Source organism: Hippocampus comes, unplaced genomic scaffold (genome assembly GCF_001891065.2).
Source record: "Hippocampus comes isolate QL1 unplaced genomic scaffold, H_comes_QL1_v1.1 scaffold527, whole genome shotgun sequence".
NCBI lineage: Eukaryota > Metazoa > Chordata > Actinopteri > Syngnathiformes > Syngnathidae > Hippocampus > Hippocampus comes.
The window spans coordinates 364,568-390,180 of record NW_017804903.1 but is presented as its reverse complement, the minus strand read 5'-3'; the positions used below and the strand labels follow the sequence as shown (position 1 = coordinate 390,180).

The 25,613-nt window shown below is 42.2% G+C and overlaps 2 protein-coding genes across 3 annotated transcripts in view; one reads left to right on the top strand and one right to left on the bottom strand.

Annotated features, from left to right (window-relative positions):
• The window catches only part of ube3c (ubiquitin protein ligase E3C), a 33,121-nt gene extending 18,293 nt beyond the window's left edge, over window positions 1-14,828 (bottom strand). Inside the window, exons 1-16 of one of the 2 annotated variants that reach the window (XM_019883889.1) lie at window positions 14,703-14,828; window positions 14,087-14,201; window positions 13,333-13,385; window positions 13,132-13,206; window positions 12,700-12,831; window positions 12,494-12,609; window positions 12,210-12,367; window positions 11,116-11,269; window positions 10,334-10,567; window positions 10,074-10,215; window positions 9,802-9,989; window positions 3,805-3,891; window positions 2,892-3,049; window positions 2,578-2,804; window positions 771-875; window positions 590-677 (exon numbers count right to left, since the gene is read on the bottom strand). In XM_019883889.1, coding sequence (XP_019739448.1) covers window positions 590-677; window positions 771-875; window positions 2,578-2,804; window positions 2,892-3,049; window positions 3,805-3,891; window positions 9,802-9,989; window positions 10,074-10,215; window positions 10,334-10,567; window positions 11,116-11,269; window positions 12,210-12,367; window positions 12,494-12,609; window positions 12,700-12,831; window positions 13,132-13,206; window positions 13,333-13,385; window positions 14,087-14,153 — 1,984 coding nt within the window. In that variant the 5' untranslated portion in view covers window positions 14,154-14,201; window positions 14,703-14,828. The remainder of the gene's footprint in view (window positions 1-589; window positions 678-770; window positions 876-2,577; window positions 2,805-2,891; window positions 3,050-3,804; window positions 3,892-9,801; window positions 9,990-10,073; window positions 10,216-10,333; window positions 10,568-11,115; window positions 11,270-12,209; window positions 12,368-12,493; window positions 12,610-12,699; window positions 12,832-13,131; window positions 13,207-13,332; window positions 13,386-14,086; window positions 14,202-14,702) is intronic. The other variant, XM_019883883.1, reaches the window with a different exon arrangement.
• Window positions 14,829-17,832: 3,004 nt separating this feature from the next.
• On the top strand, window positions 17,833-24,136 carry mnx1 (motor neuron and pancreas homeobox 1). The gene is made up of 3 exons (XM_019883657.1): window positions 17,833-18,738; window positions 22,099-22,259; window positions 23,173-24,136. The coding sequence occupies exons 1-3, from the start codon at window positions 18,195-18,197 to the stop codon at window positions 23,470-23,472; spliced, it is 1,005 nt and encodes a 334-aa protein (XP_019739216.1). The 5' UTR covers window positions 17,833-18,194; the 3' UTR covers window positions 23,473-24,136.
• The last annotated feature ends 1,477 nt before the right edge of the window (window positions 24,137-25,613 follow it).

Here is a 25,613-nt window from a genome sequence, read left to right as displayed (position 1 = left end):
CGCACACGCATGCACACCTGGGAAGGCCTTTTTTCTTCCTATCGGAGAGGCCTTTCTGTTTCCGCATTTAGAATGGACGAGAATCTCAATATGATGCATCGCAACAATTAACATATTTTTACAGATGACATACTCGGGAGAGATAGAGCAGGAAAATTGTTTAGAAATTGTTCTGCTATTCCACTCCCAGCCTATCGGTGGCAACGATGCTCAAGTGAATGACCCGCCCAAAATTTTATGGGGATACATTTTGACATTTTGGATTGCAATAAAGGTTTTGCAGGGATCTTTCTACTGACCTGTCAAGTCAAAGTTTGCTATTTTTTATTTCTTTTTAAACCTCAATTGAAGTGTTTATATAATATGTATTTCCAGTTTAATTTCGAAACATTACATTTGATAAGTAGGATTAGGGCCCGACCGATTAATGGCCTGACTGATTTAATTGGCCAATATTAGCTCTTTTCTGATTTTTTTTTGCTTACACATTAACCCTTTCAGGCACCCTGGTTACTAAAGTTAACTTTAGTCTTCACGATAAGTAAAAAAAAAAAAAAAAAAATTCATGATAATAATAAATAAATAGTACCATCCAGTGTTGATTGAAGGGGTCCGATGCGGCCCATCCTTCTCGTTCTCCACACGTGTCGGGCAGACGGCACGTAGAGTTGAGTGACCTGAACATGGAGGCAAGCAACACCAACCGTGATCACTGCTGGCCTTTTTCAAGCTCAGTGAATGAAATGACTTTTTATCGAACCAAGAAGCACCTTGTCAGCTCGGATGTTGACCTCCTGAGAGAGCCAGTGACCTGACGGGCAGAAAGGTCGTCGGATGTCGCGAGCTTTCAACATCTTCACCAAGTTGGTGATGACCTGGTGGAGCACAAGCAAAAAGTTTGGAAGAAATGAAAGAAATGGTAGTACTTTTTTGGGGGGAAAGAAGGCGAGATAGCGGAGAAAAGCAATTTGAGAATGAAGAAATTAGGTCAATGGACTCCATGAAAAACCTGAACTAGACCGTTTTGTTGGTCACTTTAAGATGTCGTCACAAAAGGTTTTTTCAACCGTGCTTGAGCAGACTTGGTAGCCGGTACATTTTGTCTTGTGTGAGTATTGTTAGATTGTCTGTCTAAATGTGTTGCTGCACCTCTGTGTTCAAATTCCCAGGTTAAAGGAATCGGATCGTTGATGCTAATTGCATAAGCCCATCGATGGCATTTTGCATCGTGTGTTAGCAATAAGCTAGCAGACTTTCGTAAGGCCAAGTTAGACAGAATTCACTTTGTTTTATTTTAAGTTCTACAGCAAATTTCCAACGCGAGTGGCAGTAGACAACTACCAGGTATCAAGAACGAATGGTTCCTGGAATTTTCAGGTGCAAACCACAGCCACATTTCGCGTCACTGCACAAAGACCTCTCCTAAGAGTTCTTATGTCCCGTCATAACAGTTACGGTGGTACAATTTCCATATTAACGCGTGGGCCGGATGGGTCTAAATTGCAGAGTTCTCCCCTAAAGAGCGTCATTTTCATAAGCCGCCAATCAATCGTACGGCGTCGGCAATAACAGCGAGTGCAAAATGCTGTAAATGGAGCGCGGCGATGGGTTCGGAGTGTGCCTAGCCACTGACTCCCAGAATGAATAAGCATTCCTTAATCAGCCCGCCCGGGTTAAGTGCGAGCCTTAATGGGCCTTTCCCAAACTCCGGCATGACATGGTTCGCCAAACATGGCCAAGAAGAAAGTTCCATTAGCAATATTAATACAAGCTTAGTTGATCATTTTCATTCAATTAGCTTCTTTCAATTAAATAGATAGCTCGACAATGGGTGGCGATAAAAGATGGGGAGGGATGGCTGATGACACCAAGCAAACATTAGCGTGTTAGGGGTCAGCAGCGTTAAAGCGACTGTAAATCCCAGCGCTCAATTTGGAAAATGCACTTTCTCTGCTCCCCACTTCTTTAATGGGTCGTTTTAGCTGACAAGAGGCCTTTGAGACAATCTTTTATGAAAATCAACCCCCCTAGCGGGCTTCTCAGGTATTCACCCACCTTCCGTAAAAGGGGGCGGTCACTTTCTACATTCGGCAGCTGGCTACAAGGTAATCACTTTTCCGCGTAATTAGAGCAAGAGATGCGGAATGAGAGAGAGAGAGAGAGAGAGAGAGAGAGAGAGAGAGAGAGAGAGAGAGAGAGAGAGAGAGAGAGAGAGAGAGAGATTTTCTGACTCATTTCCTTTACGTAAATAGCCAGCGGACGACCGTTACAGATGCTCCTCCTCGTATGTGCCCATTCATTCGTTTATGCTCAATTTCCACCAATGCCCCGGTTACTCTCCACGCAGCGAAGCCCTGACAATGCACTCATGCAAATGTCCTTCCTAATAAATCGACAGCTGTCCAGAATGCGCTGATCAGCGTCGCTTTCGAAATATATCCAGACGACAGTAATCTGGTATTACGGGTACTCAATTGTCTTCTAAGTAAGGACGAAGAATGAATAATTTAATGATGAATAGGATCATGTACTTTTGCCACCCGTGTCTGTGTGTTTAAGAATATCCACGCAAGTGACCTTAAAGAGCTGCACCCAGTGTTTCTGCTCGGCCTGGATGCGCAGCTGCACCTCCGTGTTGGTCTTGACGCCGACGCTGCGGAAGGCCGCCATGTACTCCTCGCGGTGTTCCGTCTTGGTCTCGGGGTAGGCCAGCTTGATGATCCCGAGGCACGCGTCCCTCAGGCAGCGGGAGAGAGTCACCAGCTCCAAAAGGGTGAAAGGCATCATGGACGATTGCCTCTGACCTGTTGAAACGCAAGCTTGTTTGAATACGGTGGCTGGGGGAAAAAAAATCTTTTCTTGAGCGAGGTGTGTGTCAGGAGAACCAGTACCTTCCATTTCGTGTCCAAAAAACTCACTGTCGTGCACGGAGATGAGCGAGTGGCTGAAGAGGGAGCTGAAGAGGTAGAAGAGCGGAATGATGCGGTTGGAGTCTTCGTAGGACATGGGCGAGCCTCTCGAGATCAGCTGTAGCAGTGGAACCATGGAGCTGAGGGACAAGAGGATATGAAGTTTCATGGAATTTACCCTCCAGGATGCGTGCATTAAGATTTCAGGGTGCTGCTAAGAATCGGCAGCGTAGGGCAGTTTAGCTTAAACGATATCAACAATATGGCTGCGTAACCCTTTCAGGGACAGCGGTGACTACAGTGGACAGCTTATCGTGGTGTCAGGTTACAGCAGGGCTCCCCAAACTTTTTCCTGTGAGGGCCAAATAAATTTTCCCTTCTCTGATAGGGGCCGCGTTCGGTTTGTAACAAAAAGTGTGATGATCGCAAGAGGTGTCTTGACATCAACTTTGATTGTTTTCCAAAAAGCCGCATACAACCAGATATTCACCTTTTTGGGGGCTCTTTACGGGCACGATTTATAAAATAAATAATAACCAATCTTTTTTTTTCCTCTGACATAATCTTTTCGCCATTAGTCCATTTTTTATTATTTGACAGGGGTGCATCGCGGAATGTATTTATTTATTTGGTGGGGTCGAGGTGGGGTTCGGATAGGGCACAGACTGCAGAAGGGTGGCATAGAATGTTCCTTTCTATGCATGTACAAGTCTCGATCACGTGGCCAGACTTGGGGGGGAAAACAAAAAACAAGAACAACAAAAAATAAGCATCTCTGGTATTGTTCAGGGGGCCGAGCAAAATGTAGAAGCGGGCCACAATCGGCCCGCGAGCCGTAGTTTGGGGACCTCTGGGTTTACAGGGTGCATGAAAGTGTTAATCTGCAATAGCTCACCCGGTAATCATTTTGGTCGTCATGGAGGTGATCAGGTGCCAGAGATGCCGCAGGAAACGTGCGTTGAAGGCTAAACTGTACAGAAGTCTGCAGGGGAACAAAAGAGGAAGGGGAGGTTGCGTTCAATGTCAACAGTCATCATTCGGTGCTTTGACAGCCCGGTGGGAAGAACCGTAAAACGACTCTCCGCTGATGCATCAGCTTGTGCGCTCCGTTAACTAAGCGAGGACATGCGATAAATAAACGATGCCGTTCGCCAACGTGGAATCTTCCAAAAGGAGATGAAATGAGCCATTAAGCTTTATTTTGGCGAGGCACCTTCCATTAGTAAACTAGTTGCTGCTGCGAAAGGAGGGGTCATAAACAGCCTTCTGCGGCTTCCTGCTGGAGCCCCCATTTAACTTAATGGCTGAGGAGGGAGATCAAGACAATGGAGGCCGGAGAAGGAGGCGGTGAGGTCCTCGCTGTGACCTCACGGTGCCAAACGCGCCATGGGAACTCCATGATAACACAGAGGAGGGCCCCGCATACCTCACCTTTAGTAGCGAGGCTGTGGCGCCGAGGTGCGAAGCGGTTCTTTGTTCATGGCCTCCGTGTGTGTGCGTGTGGGGGTGTGTTTGTGGAAGCTCCTAAACTGCATCGCTTTTCACACGGCGGTCAAGAGCAGGTGACGATACTGTGCTAAGTAGGCCAGCAGCCCCCGCGTACAATGCAAAGTAACTGCAGAGAAATTTAAGACCTTTTTTAAGACACTTCCATCAAATTTAGGATCTCTCACTCAACTGTCACATATAAATTACTTGCATTCCATAACTTTTATTATTGTAACCATTATTCCATGCCCAGACTGTAGAAGAAAGAGTTCTGAGCCCAAGAGGACAATCTAAGCACACCGTCCACGACACTGTGTATACCCAATGTGTGTGTGTGTGTGTGTGTGTGTGTGTGTGTGTGGTGGGGGGTCAAGGTCCTTGAAATTCCAAGTAGAAGTCACTTTGAGCAGAAAACATCAGGTGTTTTGTTCGAAAGCAACAAAAATGACACGAAAAGCCTACTCGACCAGCCAAACTTTTAGAGGCACTTTAACCCTTTCAGGGACAGCAGTTACTACAGTGGACAGCTGATCATGTTAGCAGGTTACAGGGTGCATGAAAGGGTTAAATGGTGGCAATTAGGTGATACTTGTATTCAACTACAGGTGCAACACCTCATCGATTAGTGGACAACTCGTCAATTCTCAAAATGTCGGACACTATTTTGAGAAACAATGAATCGTTGAGGGACGTTGTTGAATTTAAAATGGTTCAAATCCTCAGCAAATCGGATTTTTAGACTCCTTAATCGAAGCAGATCAACAAGCGAATTTGAATCAGAAATTTTATTTTTCCTGAAACAAATTTTTGAATCCGATTTCAAAAATGTCAAATTTTTTTTCAAGCACATCAGGTTTTTGAAATCAGAAATTTTATTTTTCCTGAAACAAATTTTTGAAGCCAATTTCAAAAATGTCAATTTTTTTTCCAAGCACATCAGGTTTTTCAGATTTTCTTTTTTGGTTTTAAATTTGTCCTGTAAGACATGTATGGATTTTGCCATGCATAATTTCTGTGAAAAAAAAATTCCACCTGTTTCTGAACTTAACTCCGAATTCATATTCGTTACAAAAAATGTATGACATCACATATATTATTGCTATCATATTAATGTTACAAAAACCTAACATGCTCGAGAAAAAAAACAAGTGGGATTAGGAAAATTAATCTAGAAATGTGTAATTTGGATCTCTTGACTAAAAAAATGTCATAAAATGCAATGACCGGGGTCATCTTTGTGCTCAATCAATATAAAACATTTGCAGTCATTTGTTTTTTTTTTTTTCCTTTCGAAACAATGATCACAATTGTTGCCGGTTTTCTGACGTGTGATGCACCAAACCAATCACTGAATCATTTTGTTTTATGTTTGTGTATTTTCTTCACTGACTATGTTGCCGGTTTTCTGACGTGTGATGCACCAAACCAGTCACTGAATCATTTTTGTTTTATGTTTGTGCATTTTCTTCACTGACTGTTGGGAATAATGTCGTGTTTTTGGATAAATTGATGGATTTTTTTAAGAAAGTGTTTGTAATCCGATTTGTCGAAAAGTAATCAATGTCGTGTTTTTGGATAAATTGATGGATTTTTTTTTAAGTGTTTGTAATCCGATTTATCGAAAAATAATTGACAGATGAACCTATTAAAATAATTGCAATCCTAACGTTCAAGATGAGTTGTGATTGGTTGATTCCTAACATAGCCACACCCCCAAGTATAATTCCCTCAAGTGTTTATTTTATTCTTACCTCGCCCTCTCTTTGTTACTTGTGCGGTTCATGGACTTAATAGGTCACATTAATAATGGAAAAGGTTTGAAAATGATTTATCTACCAAAAAAAAAAAAACTGACATTTGAAGAGGGTTGTCTCGACTTTTAATACGTGGATGCTTTTGTTTTGACAGGGCGGCAAATGTTGCGGGAAGCAAGGACATGCGTTCATCCAAACGCGCAGCTTAAATTCCAGCTCTCCAATCAACCGATTCAAATGCCGCCCCCGGCCGCGCCCCCCCTTGCCCGCCGCCAACCCCCCCACCTTGGAGCTGACCCGAGACTCGATAAGGCGGCCTTGAAAAATGGTCGGCGGCCCGCCACGCGCCATCTGTCAGTGCTACAAGGCTCTGGAGAGAAGCTCGGGGAGGAGAGTGCTGCAGCGGGCTCATAACAAGCTCCGTGAGTGTTTTGATTGAAATGGGAAACAAAGCACTAAATGCCAGCTGACAAGCTGATTTACAGCCCGCTGGACCCCCCCCCCCCCACAAAACCCCCTTTTCAATCACGGAATGAAAGTATAATATACAAAGTCAAAAGGGGGTGGAAGCTGGAAAAAAAAAACACACTGGATGAGGAATCACGGTGGGATTATTTCCATCCAAAGTGACGATCACACCGACCAAAACCGATCAAAAAAAAAAACAAAAAAAAAAAACACAGCAAGCATCCCAAAGCGAACGTCAGTAGACCCCCCCCCACCCCCACGTCGCGCCACGTCGCTAAACGACAGTAAATATCTAATGCGAACCATCAAAATGGCATTACAAGACGGGCGAGGGGATCATTAGAAAAGCAATTGAAATCTATTAGAGGTCCCGAGTCGGGTTTTAATCGCGCTCTGACTTTGCGGATATTTATGAAAAAAAAAAAAAAGCACAAGGTTGGCAAGACCAACTGAGAAAGCCACTTTTTTTTCTTCCCCCCCGCCCTCCTTCAGTGGATCAGCACAGTAAATCAAGGCCAGGATGCAATTTGCTCCGCTTAGCCTCTTGTAAAGCTATCCCGTCCACTCCGGCAGTGATTAATCTTCCTGGGTGAGCTAATTATTTTGTACAGATATCCGATAATGATGGAAGATGAAGGGGCAAGGATTTATGGGAAAAGTAGCAGGAAGAAAACGAGGGACGCCGTTTAAAAAAAAAAAAAAAATGATGGGCATTAAAAGCTTCAGATTCTCCCGGAGAGGCGAAAATCTCCAATTATGAGTCGACCGTCTTGTTCGTGTTGTAAATTTTAAGCACGGAATCGTCAGTTATCTCATTAGCGACAGCAGATCAGTGGAATGTAAAAACAAAACACAAAAGGCGTCCATTTTGAGATGATAATAAACTGTCCACTGTAGCAACCGCTGTCCCTGAAAGGGTGAAGTGACCAAATATGGTCATCGATACTTATTTTCCAGTTGAAGCTCTGTTTAGCTTAATATTCTCCATATTTTAGTAGCTACAACCGACTGTTGGAATGGAGTAACCAGCTGGCTACTAATTGCTTTTTGCCATCATTCTCAAGGTTAGGCTACTTTTTAGAGGCCTCCATTTTGAGTCAGCTTCTGCTACTACTACTACTACAAAAAAAAAAAAAAAAAAACCCTACGTTTTTCTTGCTGGCCGTCCATTAACTTCTCAATACAGTGGTACCTCTAGTTACGAAATTGACATTTTCTGGAAGAAAATTTCTTAGCTAGGACATTTTGTAAGTAGAGACACGTTTTTCATGTAAATGCCCTAATCCGTTCCAAGCCCCCTCAAAATTCAGACATAAATGTTTTATGAAGCATAAAAATGCATCAAAATATGGAGCAAATACATAGATTAGTGCACAATGAATGAGAGTTGTGCATAATGTGAAAAAAAATGATGGTCATTCAACTTTTAACTGCGTCCTCATCGTTTTTTGCCCGCTTTAGTCCATGTTCTCTCTCAGAAGTGGTTTTTGCCTGGCGTTTTGTAAAGAACTGATCCGAGGACATTTGCTTTTGTCGGCTTTAAACAATCTCTTGAAAATGTCCAAGGCAAACATTAGCATAGTGAGCGATCGCCCGACTGGTGAAGACTTTTTCCGGGCGATTCACATTTACGTAAAACCATCGGAACACCTCATGGCCCGAGGGGCGAATGACAAGGACGCCGCATAAACACATATCTATCTATCTACACACATAAGACACATACGAGAGAGGTCCCTCTTAGCCAATGGGATGTCAGGAAGATGCTCGGTAATAGCCAATGGCAGAGCAGCTATAACTGTATTGCGTTCAGGAAACTCGGAGCTGCGAGTAGCGGCCCATATTTTTACCTTTCGTATCTTATCTTATCCAATCTTCGGGGCAATATTTTCCTATTGAGGCGTTTCGTAACTTGAAAATTTCCTATGAAGAGACGTTCGTAAGTAAAATCCCAGCGTCCCGCTGCACACTTAACCTTTCTTGGTTTAAGTAAACCGCACACATACAAATCATGGGCCTTTTACTAATGATTAACTGAAGCAAGTTGACCAAGCACAGTGCCTCAAAGACACGGGAGCAATCAGCACCTCTGACATCCTGGCCCTAATGTAATTCCGCCCGCCCGCCGCCCCGAGAAGAGGTAATTGCCCTCATCCAACGCTGACAGCTTCACTGACATCTTCTGCTTCCTCTCGCCGGTTGTAAATGCCAGCGAGCTGCGCACGGCCGACCGACGCCCTCCCCTTCTCTCTCTTTGCGCCGTTATTTACATTCCTGCTTACTGCGCGGAAAGGTGTCCAGATGCACTTATGTTAATCCCACCAACATAAACGGAGAAATAAGTGTTGCTTAATAGTAAAATAAAATAGAAAAATAAAATAATCATTCAGTTTGATAGTGAAAAAAAGAAAGCACAGATATCTTGCAAGGCTGAACAACCTCGATTCGAATCAAATGTTGATGCCCAACTATAAGCAAGGGAGGGCGCAGATCTTTGCATTTCAATTGTGTCCAAAGGCAAAAGGTAAGCAGAGCTGCATTGAGTTTTTTGAGATGCTCATATTGCGTCCGTGTGCCACATTCACCCAGTCTAGGGATGAAGTGCTGCCTTTACAAGTGAAAACGCCTTGATTGTCTTTACGAGTGCTCGCTTTTTTCCCCATAAACCACCGCAAATACTTGTGAACTCGCTCCGCTGCGGTCGTCACGGTAACAGAATCTGTATTTGCCATTTGACGATGCTTTTCTCCGATATCATGAATTCCAAAATCTTGTTCTTGCACACTCTTTGTTCCTTTAGTCATTTTGCTAAACTTTACTTTTGCTTTTAACCGTCTTCGACTGTTGTACTTTTAATTTTGTGAAGCACATTGAGTTACCTTGTGTATAAACTGAGTTAAATAAAGCCACCTTGCCTTGTCAATATGGGCAGTACGGTATCTTTATGGACACCAACCACCTTTACGTGCTTGAATTATGTCAATTAGATTCCAAATTAAAAAAAAATAATAAATATTTGTGACTTTTTTTGTGAAATACTGTAAACTCACTAAAGGTTGGCAAAGATTAAACCTTTGATCCTGGCGCAAATGAAGTCTACCTTGGTGAGCAGCTGCTTTCCTGACATATTACATAAAACAGGACAGCTTGTTTTGCTTTTTTTCTTAGTTGCCGATGTGCACCTGACTTTGGGAACCAGAAGGCGATGCTGCACCATGAGCGTGTGACAGATGGACGCCATCATGGTGAACACCTCCTCGCTCGCCGAGTCCCTCCACACCAGGTTGAGCAGCGTGTTGGTCTGCTGTTTGGTGTCCAGCTTGCGCACGCATTCGTCGGTGATCAGCTGCAGGGAGATGTGACTGTCATCCTGATTGGTGGAAAGAGGGGGAGGACGGCTGTTAGGTCGATGAAAGCTAATTTCAATACCTCACGCGGTGTGCATTATGGTTACCTTCATGGGCGGCGGGTGCACGACGGCGTCGTCTTCGTCCTCCGAATCGCTGCCCACTTCGGGCCGGCTGCAGCTCTCAGTTACGGGCAAAAGAGGCAGCAGCGTCTGGAGAGCACTTAGATATAGCAGCAGGCCTTCTTTTTTCCGCAACACACCCCCCCCCCCCCCCCGACATGCGTTATGAATCATATATTGAGTCAGATGCGATGACAGCTAACAGAAACCATCATTAAATTTGGAGCTTGGTCGGTAGATGCTTCGAAAGCGACCCACCTAAGCAGTTCTCTCCTGCGGAAAGGACAAAGTAAAATATCCAGGGCGCGCGGTTCCGAGCGACGGGGGAAGAGGTGACGGTGTCCTGGAGGGAGCTGAGAAAGGCCTCGAAGGGGAAGGCCAGCCGTGTGTCTGACAAGGCCGGGATGAAGAAGTGAAAGATCTGCTCCGTGAAGGGCGCCGAAATGAACTCTTGGGTGAAGGCGGAGAAGACAAAATGCCTGGCAGGACAACGGGCAAAGGAAAATATTCGATGAGAGAACACAGGGCAAACGCTTGGGAGTTGTTGATGTTTGACTGGAATTAGGATGATGGGAAAAAAAAAATCTCCACTTTAAGAAGTTCCTGAAACTAAATACTTGAGCACCGCTTCAGAATTCAAAAGCGGTGCAGACTTTATGATGTGTGAGGTGTGTTGATCAGTCAGCTAAGTGACCACTCGGCTATTATCTCACCAAACAGAGCTGCTTTGTCTGGCTCACATCTGGGGGACCCCCCTCACACCCCTCCGAAGTCATATAATGAGCTATCAGACTATGTGTGTACACAAGTTCCTCTTGCTCCCACCTTGCTTTTCTTCAAAGAAGAAAAGAAGCCCCCCCACCTCGACGTTTGCTCATAAGAATGTTTCCGACTTAAGGCAAACAGTCGCGTATTCTCCTCGGAGGGGAGAACGTGACTTTAGGGTAGGGGTGGGGCGGGGGTCTTTTACAGCTTGTTGTAAATTGACTCCAGGAGGAAAACAATACTCCCCAAAAAAAAAACGTACCTGGCGCCCGCTGTGCAGGAGGAGTAGCTAAAGTGCAAAGGTTTGAGGATGTGCTCCAATAGTGTGCTTGCCAAGGGAATGGAAGGAGAGTTGGTGAACTCCAGACTGGGAGGGAGGCGGTGATTCACCAAAACGTACAGCGACCTGTAGTATCCTGAAAAAGAACGACGACAAATGAGATTTTCAAAGCAACCGGCTTCGTGTAGTCATCACAGGATGGACTTGATCTCGGCTAAATCGAGGCAGAATACGTCTTCTTTTATCTTACAAAATCCACAATTAACAGAGATGACTTTCATGCACCCTGTAACCTGATAACATGATAAACTGCCCGCAGCCTGTAACGTCAGACAATATTTTCAGGGACCGGCCTTGAAGGTGTGACAGATAAATACAACAAAATAATTTCAAAACATCATAAGAAACATGAATCATGACACGAGGAACGTTCTATCTGGCCGCGACACTCTCTGGTCGCGAGGCTGACATTTAAAACTGCCTTCAAAATAAGATACAAAGGGCATGAAAAATATGACTCACCATCGCCGCATATTATGCAGAGTGGGCTTGATGCGTGGGGCTCTCCCGTTGAGATAAATCCGTATTTTAAGTAGGACCCCGGATATTGTCAATTAAATGTAGCTTTTTTTTTTTTCTTGGAAGTCGTCGACTCCCCTTCTGTCTGGATATTGTCAATTAAATGTAGCTTTTTTTTTTTTTTTCTTGGAAGTCGTCAACTCCCCTTCTGTCAACTGGCTGAGCCTTTCCCCTTCCCAAAGAAACTTTCCAAAGACGTTTGTTTTTTACTCATTTTACTAGCTCCTGGGTTTCATTTTAGCGCAAACCTATCACGTGACCGAGAAGCGCGTCTCAGCCCGCGTCAAGAGTGACATATTGTAGACGGATGTAACAGAGACTCCGGTAAGTTTTCAAAACAAAACATCTTTCAGATTCCCAAACAAAGAAAACGGAAGTAATGTAAGTTATTTATTCTTTCTGTGCGGGCCGATACCAAATGACCCACGGACCGGTACCGGTCCGCGACCCGGGGGTTGGGGACCCCTGATCTAGACTACCGTCGCTTCTTTGCTTACCTTTCTGGACCATATAGTGCAAAATCTGCTCGACTGTTGACGCCACGTGGCTGGCGTCGGCCAACACGGGCAAGTAGACTCCCTCCGAGGAGAAGATTTCTAACATCCGCATGGGAACGGCCACGTTTAAGCTGTCGTCGCCGCAGCTCTGAAGGAGTCTAGTAGGAAACACATTTGAAACGTGGTATGTCATAGAGTTGCATATTTATTTTGAGAAATGCAGCCAGAGCAGAGATTTAAACCCTGAACCGCAAAAGGACGTCAGAATTACACTGCCGAGGTACCTGCAGCAAAACCCCAGGATCCTCTTGATCTGAAACATACACGTCTGCCTGTGCGGACCCACCAGAAATTTAACAAACTGAGCGTTGTGTTTCACCAGGTTCTGGCACAGCCATATCTGCAATAAAACGCACCCCCCCAAAAAAATAAAAAAACATTGGAGTCAAGAGACAAAGCAAGGAGAGTCTCATAAAAGCTGCCCTCTCACCAATCTATTTGCATCCACGCTCTGTCTGTAGAAAAAGATGAGCCGCCTCGACAACAGACTGAGAGTGGGCGCTTCCAAAATGTGCGGTGTCTGGTTGGCGCACTCGTCAAAAGTGGCCCTCTGTATTGCATACTGAAGAAAAATAGAGCAAAAAAACAAAAAACAAAATCACATTTAGGCACAACTTTGGATCGTTTTAACAACAGTAGTACAAGAGGATGAGAAGCAAAGAAAAGAAAAATAAATACACTGAAAGATTGAAAACGGAACCCCAAGAAAATATTGTTTCCATTTATGGAGGGAAAAAATTCTCCACTTACACGATCGTGAATCAAATATTTTTGAGGATAAAATTGTCGAATTTCAAGATTAAAATTGTATTATTACAAGAATAGTCTTTTTTTTTTTTTTAAGACTGGCACAAGAACTTACCTGTCGTTTCAAATCTTGGTAGCCACGTACATAGGACTGAATGATGATGGCGCTCTTCAGTCGCTTTCTCTCATCCTGAGACATGACCCCCACCCGGAGACATGCCCCCAAAAATAAAAAAAAAAAAAAAAAAAAAAAAAAAAGGAAATTCAGACACAACAGCCAAACGTTCAAAAACTTTTCAGGTACGCAATTAGTCACCTCTCGTTTTCTTCTTTCTTCTTGAGTGCGATGCAGCAGGGATGCTTTCGCTTAGAGGCTTTCTCTCCCTGGGAGACACACACACACACACACACACACACACACACACACACACACACACACACAAAAGCTCGATTTACAGTGAATAACTAGTCACTTCACATTAAAAAAATATACAATACATACAATGAATAAAAAAAAAATCCTTGTTAAAATGACAGGTTTTTGTGGTATAAAAAAAAATTGCCAACTACAACAACAGCCAAACCTGACTTCGTGTTAATCAAGGCACTTGTGAAAAGTGTGCGTTGACCCCTATTTGACATGAGTTTATATATAATTGGTTAATTCTGAACAGCCACTTCCCCAGTTTATCAGGGGGTGTGCACACTTGTGCAACCATTATTTATTTCTACTTGCAGTTTGGAAAAGATTTGTCAGTTGCATTATACCGGTTACATTAATTGTGGAGGGAAAAAAATTGGAATGACTTGCGTTGCTCTCATTTCTTGATATCACAACAAGCTTTGAAAGGGGGTGTGTAGACTTTTTAGATACACTCTCAAGACAGAAAGTGTTTGTGTCAGCGATCAAAATGAGTTGTGTAATTTCACACACAATCTGTGGCTGGCACCCCAGTGACTCAACTATTTGTATGGAAGCCATTAAAAGTCCATCTTAGTGTTTGAAACACCCAGCTCTTATCATATGACTGAACGTGTCATCTCGGGATGGGTCCACCACCCACATATTACCTTTTTACTTGCTCCTCCGAGTGATACCTTGGGTCTCGTCTTGAATTCGCCCTCGAAGCTAAACATTTTCACCTCTTTCCCATTGACTGATGGCGTGATTGACTCTTTTCCCTGCTTCGAAAAAAAAAGAGGACAAAGTCAAGGTGTAAACACAAGGTCGTGGGAGACACGTCTCAAAGTTGATTGGGATTTAGTTGTAATTGAGAAACTATGGTACAAAATGAATTAATCACACGCAACTTGGGTGATTTATTTCAAGGGTATTTATCTGTCAAATGTCATTATGATTCGACTTCGAATACAGCTAAACCGGCTTCCTTAGCTAGCAAATGACTCAGCAAACAGGATCCGAACGCGGTCGTCTACGTTCTGATAATGGAATATGCGGGAAATCGGGAGCGAAATGTGCATATTAGCGACGCGTTTCAAGCTTATCGACAGGCGTGTTCGCGCAGCACCACTATATTGACGTTATCGACGGAGCTAACTGGGTAGCCGAGAAGGTAGCACGCAAAAGGGCTACCTTCACGGAGGGGTTTCCCTTTTTGGGAGGTTTGTTACAGCAACACGGAATGAAACTGAAGCTGCAACATTGACAGCAGGTGTAACGGTTACCTTTGACGTGTGAGCTGCGTGGGGACAATTATTGTTTTGGGGTTTGAGCTGAATCTGAACGACTTATTTCCCTCCGGTCGCAAGAAGTCAACACTCAACACAACACTGGTGGGAAGCAGAGATTGCTTCCGCTTCCTGTTACGTCGGGGAAGGCGATTGGACGAAACATACGTCAATAATGGCGTTCACGTGAGCTGCGTTCGTGCAAAAATTAAAATAGATATTTTTTAATCAAAAGTGGAAATGGGAAACAGTCCACTTGTATGAAGGGTAAATAAAACCAAATGAACTTTATTTATCCTCTCGATAATAGATACAAACACTGTCTGAAATATTAAAACGAGAGGAAATGTGTGCGCTACACCGGTCCTCTTTGCAAAGCCTAAATATGAAAGAAGTCAAATTTCCGAGTCAAGTGAATATATCACCGACGAAAGCGTTCTCACCGAGGAACCTGGATAAAATGGTAATGTAAAGACGACTATATGACCAATATTAGTCAATTTATTAAAATCAGTTCGTTTTCATTAAAAAAAATACATCCACATAATGCATATCAACATATGTCTCACAGAGATTGGGAGTATGATATTTCGGAGCATTATAATTCATCAATAAATCACTGTCAAAAATATTATACAAGTTGTACAAATGTTACAGTAGCATCTTTCTCTGGTGGATATAAAAAGTGTACACACCCCTGTTCAAATACAGGTTGTTGCGGCAAAAGATAATGAGTCCAAGAAAAATCATGTCACCATTAATTAATGCGGCCTGTAACCTGTACAGCTCAATTGACCAAAAGAAAATATGGAGAAGTAAAAGGAAGCTGAGATAAGGTGGTTGCACAAATGTACACACCCTCTCATAAATGGGGATGTGGCTGTGCTCAGAATTAACCAACCACATTCATAGTCATGTTAAATTTGAGTCAGCCCACGTCTACTAACATTTAACCCCAAATAAAGTTCAAAAGCTCAGAAATTCGACCATGCCTCTTTCATACCACGAAAATGTGCCATTGGCAAAACTTCCCCTTGAAGGATTATAATCATTAAAAAAACTGAAGTTGAATTCACTTCTAATGCCATTTCAAAAACTTATAACTGATTGTTCCGTGTCCCCAGTGAAGTGTACAGTGAACGGCCTTTATTTAGGCGAGCGTCAGGAAACCCGACAGTTGGTAGAATCTTTGTCCAGTTGATGATTTCGAATGTGGCTTCAAATGGGAAAAAGTCAATCAAAAGAGGCAACGGGAATTTGCTTTTCAAAACGAGCACATATTGTAATTAATAATGTATCAACTATGGCTGTTTGTCACGTTGATTTGTCTCGTATCTAATTGTCCAAGTCATTACGGGGCAAACAGTTCTCATGGATGACGAGGGGTTTGGACCCTCCCATCCCCCCACCCTCCACCCTTCTTGGATGTGATAGGGGCTGTCTGTAGTCGGGGTCATAAATCGCTAAGGGCCAATTGGAAATGGCTCCACATTTCACCGCAGCCTTAATAGAAATATTTTAGCCTGGGTTTAATGGAATTAAAGCAGCACGGCATAGACGGCTATCCAATCATCATGCACAGTCAGATCTGGCTATTAAAAAACGATAATGAAAATTGAAAAAAAAAAACCTCCTATCTTAATAATGATAAAAAATAAATACAGAAACATGAATATATATGATTTTATTTTATTTATTTATTTTTTTTTTTTTTTGCGGAAACGAGTCCTCCCAACAACCCCCACGCATCCATCTCTGCCTTCTCATCGTCGCCGCGTCCTCGTCGCTGTCGCTTATCATGGAGGTGCGCAATTAAATGGCGATCCTTTAGCGGCAAAAGCGGCCGCTGACTTGTTGATTTCCCCTGAGCAAATAAAACGTCGACCGTGGCGCTGACGAATGGGGCAAAACTAATCAGCTTTATTGGTAGACAGGTTAAGGCCAACGGGGGTGTCAATAATTCTCGCGGTGACCTCCCTCTTCCATTAACTTTAAGTGGCTTATTAGACCCCGCACGCTCCATTCCGCCCGCCGCGGAATCGCCGTTGAAATTGCCCTCATTTTGACACTCGCTTCTCAGTTTCTCTTTATTTTTTCTGCTTTGCACACGTTCTGACGTGCTTCGCAATGTCACCGCGCATACGTATGTCCATCGGCTAATTCGTTTCGACCGCACGTGTATTACAGTGTGATCCATTTATTTATTTTTAGACCAGAGCGGGAGCGCTTTCGCTCGAATTCGTCGCTCGCACCTGCGCGTATTCGCACGTGCCATTTTTCTCTCCCCCCCCCTTCTGATGGTTATTATGATGATAATAATTACCTACTCCTATTTCCGAATTACCCCGTGTCTGCACTTTTCTTTAATTTGTCATCTAAATCCAATTGGGAAAAGTGACAGCTCACCTTTCGAGCGAGATTCAAAATTCAGTTTTGTAAATGATTATTTGAACATTATCCCAAATCCATGTATTCGTTTCGCATTTTAAATCACGGTGGAAATTCACTGACTTGCGTATTCATTTATGTGCCGAGTATGAGTTTGCAATTTGTCGTTTATTCATATTCATTCATTCACAACTCGCGATTAGTATAATGGAATAAGAATATATTTTCAGCCATTAAAAAAGAAAGAAAGAAAAAGCTAGAAATAGAAAAGCGAAAGGCATTATTTGAAAGAAAAATATTTCCTTTTAAAAATTAAAATCTCTAAAAAAATCACCAACAAGCACCTAAAAATGCATGTGTAATTGGTCAGCCCTTGTTACTTGGATTTAATAAAATGGAAAAAAAGTTAGTCATATGCACACATTGAAACTCTCTAGACGTGTTATTATCCTCACATTATTATTTTTTCAATGGCTTAATTGAAAAATATATTTCCCGTGCTTACATGTATCAGCTTACAGACACAATGCACATATTCTTCTCATTTGGAAAAAAATAATTTAAAATGTTTTGAAATAAATAAAATATCTATGATAACAACAGCAACGTTTCGTTGCACGTCTGAAGATTTCAGTCAAGGATGCACATATACTCTTTGCTGCAAAAAGGGCATCAAAATGTATTTAATTCAGGGAAAAAAACATTGCTGCGATTCTCTTTTCTGAATGTTGTTTTTTTTTGTAACGTATTTCTATTTAAAATAATAATAATGACTATATGAGTCTCCCAAACGGGCCTCGGGTGACCTTGAAGGGTGTGAAATCCTTCCGATGTGCTGCACTTTAATTCCTTAAACGAATCTTAACGACGGAGCTGTTGGTGTAAAATATGGCGCCTCGTTAGAGCCACTTGACAGTGTTGCGTCTTTTTGGTGGAAGGTGCACGGTGACCGCGGGTGAGCGCATTAAGGGGGCGGAGGAGGGGTTTAGTTCTCCTCCAGCCAATCAGATCAGCGGGACGAGCATTAAGTGTCACGCCGAACTTGTGATTCCCACTCGGGGTCCCGTCTCAACTTCCGCGCGGTACTCTCTCGCCTCCAAGATGGAGAAGTCGAAAAACTTCCGCATCGACGCACTGTTGGCGGCGGACACCCCGAAAGTGCAGACTTCCCCTCTGGCCCTCGTCACGACGCCAGGAAGCGGCGGAGGGGGAGCGGGAACCGGAACCGGTGCCGCCGGTACCGCCAACGCCGCCTCGGAGCTCAGCAACCCCGTGGAGTCTCTCCGCGCGGAGACGCCGTCTCCTCCGCGGCTCTCCGCCCACGGCCTCATCCCGAAACCGAGCTTCCTGAGCGGGCCTCACGGGGTAATGGGGCTCCATCCCCAGAACAGCGGCGGAGGGATGCCCGCGCAGGCGCTCTACGGCCACCCCATGTACGCGTATTCGGCGGCCGCGCTCACCGCCCAGCACCCGGCCTTGTCCTACACATCGTACCCGCACGGTTCCCATCACGGCCACCACCAGCACCAGCACCACCACGCAGGGGGGGATCCCATCAAGCTGACGGCCAGCACCTTCCAGCTGGACCACTGGCTGCGGGTATCCACCGCCGGGATGATGCTGCCCAAAATGGCAGACTTTAACTGTGAGTAAATTTTTATTTGCAAGGAAGTAAAACTATAGCACAATTGCAGTCAAGGGCATGGACCAAACCATTGAACAAGATAATTAAAAACCTATCTGACCAGATTGGATTATTCAAATTCGTACTTGGGGGGCGTGGTAATAAAATCTCGTAATATTACATTTGGGTTTTTTTCTGCAAAATGACTTTTTTTGTCGTAAAATGAACATGAAATGGCATTTGGGAGTGATATTGTCAGGACAGAAATATATAAATACAGAAAACAAAAATGCAAATTTTACTATATCCTAATCAATCGAAGAAACTGATCATTTTGCAGTGGTCCCAATTTTTTCTCCAAATGCTATATACGTTTTTATATGAAGGAATTTATCTGGACACATTTACATTAAAATATGTCTGTCTTCAAACTAGTCCAAACAAGCACATGCATTTTGAAAAAAAATCGTGACTTCTTTTTGCATCAACATGGTTCCCAAAACCCAAATACAATGAATGACACGATACGGGAGCGATCGTTCAGGAAAAGAAAAGTCAAGCAAAAGTGAATTGTGACAGCCTTCAAATGTATTTATTACCAATATTTGAATGCCTTAAACTTACAAGATGTTTTTGCCTCGGTTCCATCAAAAAATAACATACATCTCCTTCTCTTTTTTATTCTTATTTGGCCCAGGAAGCGCCACAATGGCTGCCATTGTACTTTTAATAATAATGATAATAACAATAATAATAATAATAATAAAAAGAAGAAGAAAAACAATAACGACATATACATTTCTTGTAATAATTTATTTTAGTGGTATGCTGAGCAAAGTGGCCATGTTTTTCATATTAATACAGTAATAAACGAAAACGTCAAAATTAGACATATATTTTTTTGGTTGGTCCCGTTTTGAGCCAAAATGGCTTCCGTTCACCAATCGCAAAAAACAACAACAACAACAAAAAAAAAAAACGGAGTCCTCACTTCCTCTTTGAAACTGAGTTGACATGTTTTGAATATCATAAGCAAGTCAATTAGGATTTCACACATTGTATCATTATCATTATTATTTATGAATCAACTGGTCCAACTTTGAGCCAAAATGGCGACTGACCGCTTCATACAATGTGCTGTTTACGCTGTTGTGGGACCCATTTTCAACCAAATTTGACGACAGTAACTTGTTTCAAAAAAATTAAAACTTGTTTCAAATTGTAATCATTTTTATATGAATAAACGGCTATACTTACTACACTGACCATTGGTTGTTGTGGGTTGTTGATCCAAACAGAATAATTATTATAATCATGGGTTTTCATTTGACTTTTTAATGACTACTGACCATTGTTCTGATTGATTGTTATTTAATTTGCGTTCTCGAAGCCCGAAGTGACTATTGTCTTATGCCTTCAAGTAAAAACGTTCAGGTGTTGGTTTTTAATTCGCATTTATTTATTTTATTTATTTTTTAATGGTTTGGCGTGCTATCCATGAAAAATGTCCATTGTGTTGTAACTGACTTCTGTTATTATAGTTGTGATTTCGATGAAAACTGACATCTTGTCATAAGTCGACTTTTTTATGTGCTCGTTTTGACCGCACTGTAAATATTAAAATATTTAAAGTTTTGCTCCTATGAAAATGGCCTCTTCCGCATTTCAGAAAAGAAAAAAAAGTTGACAGAAATACATTTTCAGTGTCTTGTCCCCCAACTTAAAGACAGAAGTAAAAACAACTCAGCAAATTGTTTGTACACACCAAGTGTTGCCATAAATGTTAATAGTTTTAATCTTAAAGTTGTTCTAAGTTAAATTACTATTTAGTGTGGTTTGCAGTCATGTTGACGTAATAGTGGATTAATTATTTTATGAAAAAAATGTTCTGCCATCAAATTAGACTTTGGCATATTAGCAAAATATACTAAATGCTATAATCATGACGAAATGGCCCAATTATATCGGAACTAACAATTTCAGCAGGAGTGCTATGTTTTGCCCCCCCCACCCACCCCCCCAAAAAAAAATGTCGACGTCGAGGTTAAAAAAAAAAAAAAAAAAAACGTTGGCGATGTTTGTATAGTGGAAGCGAATGATGGAGTGCGCACATACAAGGTGACACAGATGGATGATTTTTGGGAGAGGAACTAAAATGGACAGATAATGGACAGTGGGAAAGTGGTGGTGGGCTGTGAAAGCCACAGTGGACATGCTACTTTGCTCACCACGCACACTGCCTTTTTTGTCCAAGCTCGTTTCTAACAGATTTGGGTTAAAAAAAAAAAAGAGCCAGCGGGGATGGTGCCGGGTAGAGTTCATCTTCTGTGTGGACACTTTTCACACCTTGCTGGGATGTTGTTTTTACTGTGTCACGTGGATTTTTTTTTTTTTCCTTCTAGAATCTGAAACGACTGCTATTGTTGAGTCAAGGGTGGGAAATCGCCCACCTGCATTTTTATTAAGTGTAAATGCATACAAAGAAACAAATAGATCATCAAATTGCTCACCACGGAGAATACATTTTGCCTTATTTTTAATGGGTTTTGGGGTCAGCTCATTTTTGTTAGCGTCAGAATCGTTTCGAGACTTGCTAGCTAGGTGACATCAAACATTCGTGGTCACGTTTTTTTTTTTTTTGGATATAAAATGTCACGTGATTTGTCATAACTTTGCCCTTACTTTCAAAACGTTTTACTGTGATGACTAATAGAATCTGAATCACTTGACTGAGGTTACAAAGTGTCATGTAACATTTTTGGTTCAAAAGGAAAAATGGAAACTTGGCGATAATTTGCATAATTTTTGACAATTAATTTTGGTTTTGAAATTTATGGTGTCAGCTGGCTCTTGTTCCTTTAAGAATCTCGGATTGAATGAGTTGGCCGGAGAATCACCGACCAGTAGTTAGGTCGTAATATTTTTTCAAAGTATAGATATAGGTAAAAAAGTTATAGATAACTTGGAATAATTTTGCCTCTTGTTTTTAATCAATTTTGTTACTGGGTTTGGTGTGCTGTGTTGCCTCTTTTTAATTTATCATGTAGAGCCTGAATCTTTTTTTTTCTGTATGCAAAAATCATATTTATGTTCTTGTCGATAAGGTAGAATAAATGAGTCTGGTTTTCAAAACATTTTTTTTTTTGTTTCGGGAATTTAATGCTCCGTTCACAGGTATATGGAATCATGTGCATTTGATTTGGGCCACCTTGAAATTTTGAGATGAGAAACTATTACCGGTATTTAAAAAAAAAATGAAACTTATTTTACCTGCCCAAATGTTCTGATGATACAATAACAGAACATGACTTTCATGATATTTAGTCCCATTGCATAACGTGACTGTTGTGTTTTTATATGTGTGCAACGGCGCACATGCAGCTCAGGCGCAGTCCAACCTGCTGGGCAAGTGCAGGCGGCCCAGGACGGCGTTCACCAGCCAGCAGCTGCTGGAGCTGGAGCACCAGTTCAAACTCAACAAGTACCTGTCTCGACCCAAACGCTTCGAGGTGGCCACCTCTCTCATGCTCACCGAAACGCAGGTATAGCACCAAAAAACAAAACAAAACAACACATGCCATTATGCCATTCATCTCGCCGTTCACCAGGGTCAAAACCGAAGCATCTGTCCATCACAATATGGAGCCATACATCCATCGATTCTCTATAGTGTAGTATCTATTTCTCCATTTGTCAATCAATCCGTCCATCGATCGTTTCTGTCATCCATGGATCTACACTGTCGTTCATCCATCCACCCCCGCCCAAGTTGTGGGCCACTTTTGAGTTGCGTCTTCCCTCAGAGGGCCGTTATGATGTTTAATCTCATTATTGCATTATTACTTGTAAGGGTAACAATATTATTGCAAAATCTCAACGTCATTTATGACACATGACAATTTGACATTTCTGTACATTTTTTTAGCAAGGTTCATGCAAGTTGACACACGTGATTTTCTTTCGGAGGGCCACATAAAATGATGTGGCGGACCAGATCTGGCCCCAGGGCCTTGAGTTGGACACCTGTGCGATAAGGGACCTAGCATCCATCCATCCATTCGTCCATCTGTCCAATCCTGGTATCTTTCTATCGAAACCAAGGGTCTCAAATTCAATTTGTGTGGGGGAAACGTTTGGGTGTGGCTGGGCCACATTATTAAAAAATATATATATACACAAAAAAACCCCCCACAACAAATCCAACTTTCTTAATGTTGATGAATGGAGTCAATTGAGATCATTAACAGTTCTGCAGCATGTGAAGATTGGTGACATGGTCCTCTCTCCACTTGGTGTCACTTCCTAACTGTTTTGTCTGAGAACCCTGATCTAAATCTTTCCAGCTATCAATTAATTACTCCAAGCGTCCATCCAGCCTGGCTGGTAGGCACATTTTTTAAGAACCTATGCTTTGAAACTTAATGCATTTTTTTTTTGTACTGACTCGGCCCCAAGGTGAAAATCTGGTTCCAGAATCGGCGCATGAAGTGGAAGCGGAGCAAGAAGGCCAAGGAACAAGCGGCACAGGAGGCCGAGAAACAGAAGGGCAGCAAGGGTGGGCAAGGCGGTGACAAAGCCGAGCAAGACGGCGACGGGTCGGACTACGAGGGCGGCAAGACGACGACGAGCAAAAACGGCAGGATACGAGACTTGAAGGACAGCGACGACGAGTGCGACCGCTTCCTCTACAACTCCTCGGACTGTTCGTCGGATGACGAGCGCAATCGAACCTGCGACGTCAGCCCGCGGTCTTGAAGGGACATGGAGGAAGACTTTGCATGCAAAGCCTTTTTATCGTTGACATTTTTACGAAAAAAAAAAGATATATGATGACAAAAATAGGTCAAACATAAGCAATCTATCACTATACGTCGCCAACACATCATCAGACAGCAACATCGTGATATCAGCGAAGTGGGGAAAAAGTGCGCAGAAGACTAAATGCATTTTATTTCATTGCATTGCCTTTAACACGATACTATAGGCAAAAATGTGATTATGAACAATAAATATCTACGTAATTAGACATTATCTAACTTAATCGGTGGAATAAGTCAACTCTACTATAGATATTTGGATTTCTGACCAATGTATCGATATCTGGCATATCCGGATACACACAATATTCGTCTCACTAAAAAAACGGAGCATTTTTACTTTATTGCAGCACCAAAAAAAAAATGGTAAGACAACAAAAATATGTCCAACAAGTAGTTCTAACAGCCTCAAATGATGCAAGCAAGATAATGATAGAGTCTGTGATTACGCGATACGTTACGATATCACAATAGTATCGGCAATCAGGCGAACGATACGATACATTGCGATATCGATGTAAATGAAGAAGGGAAAACCAATGAAGTCCATGTGACACATAAGAGAAACATCTTCTTTCATGACATCATGAACCCCGCCCCCCAAAAAAACACCGATACCATCGCTACAACTGATGCGTCACGATATTGATAAGTGTCAAACATTTTCATTGGAAGTGGAGTAACCTGGAATACTTGGCCATACTGGATCGCAATATATTCTGTATGTAACTTAAGTGCAAACAAATTGAGCATACGTATGTTTTTGTTTTGTACTTATTATTGGGGGGAAAAAAGAACAAAAAACAAACAAACAAAAAAGATATAATTTCTATGCTTTGTCCCGCTCCGAGTATCTATGCAAAACTGCGCATTTTCACTTCCAGATACCTCGATAAACATTTTCATTTAAAATAGGGAAACAATCGTGTGTTCACGAATACTGTACGTCAAATTTTACGCACCGGACTGCATGGCCTTTATTAAGGGCCGGCAATCCCGATATTTTGATCCGATACTGTATATGACAATATGAATACATCACATTGTAAGAACTCTTAAGAAAGATATCAAAACTATTTGGACTGTCTGACGCTGGGAATAATCTTGTCTTATGTTGGCCTTATGATATAGGGTAAAAATAAAAAAGGTTGTGTTTATTTTTCTATACTGTATTTATAGAAGGAAAATAATGCATGCTGAATTGTGGTCTCTCAGTGTGAAATAGCATCAAATAAATATTGTGCTTTTTTTTTTTTCCTAAATTGTGTGTGAACTAAATGTACGTGGGTTTGAATTGTAGTGAGAGTTTGATTTATGGCGCAGGACACATGCAGCCTTGTGCTTTGACGGCCCGGGGTCATGGGAATGATTGTTAATGGCGCTGTCGGATGTGTGCAAACGTGCCGCGTGAGCAAACAGCAGGAAGAAGAAACATATTAAGGGCCGGCAATCCCGATATTTTGATCCGATACTGTATATGACAATATGAATACATCACATTGTAAGAACTCTTAAGAAAGATATCAAAACTATTTGGACTGTCTGACGCTGGGAATAATCTTGTCTTATGTTGGCCTTATGATATAGGGTAAAAATAAAAAAGGTTGTGTTTATTTTTCTATACTGTATTTATAGAAGGAAAATAATGCATGCTGAATTGTGGTCTCTCAGTGTGAAATAGCATCAAATAAATTTTGGGTTTTTTTTTTTTCCTAAATTGTGTGTGAACTAAATGTACGTGGGTTTGAATTGTAGTGAGAGTTTGATTTATGGCGCAGGACACATGCAGCCTTGTGCTTTGACGGCCCGGGGTCATGGGAATGATTGTTAATGGCGCTGTCGGATGTGTGCAAACGTGCCGCGTGAGCAAACAGCAGGAAGAAGAAACATTTCACGCCACACCACCAATGGACTCGCATTGAGACAACACTGTTACCAAAAAAAAAAAATCTTTCTCTTGAAACCAAAAAGGCGATTCTAATTGGGTTAATTTGAGAACCCGCCCACAACCAAAAAAAAAGGATAAAATATCAAAATGAATATAAATAAAATAAATGTTGATTTTAGAAAATAATTTCT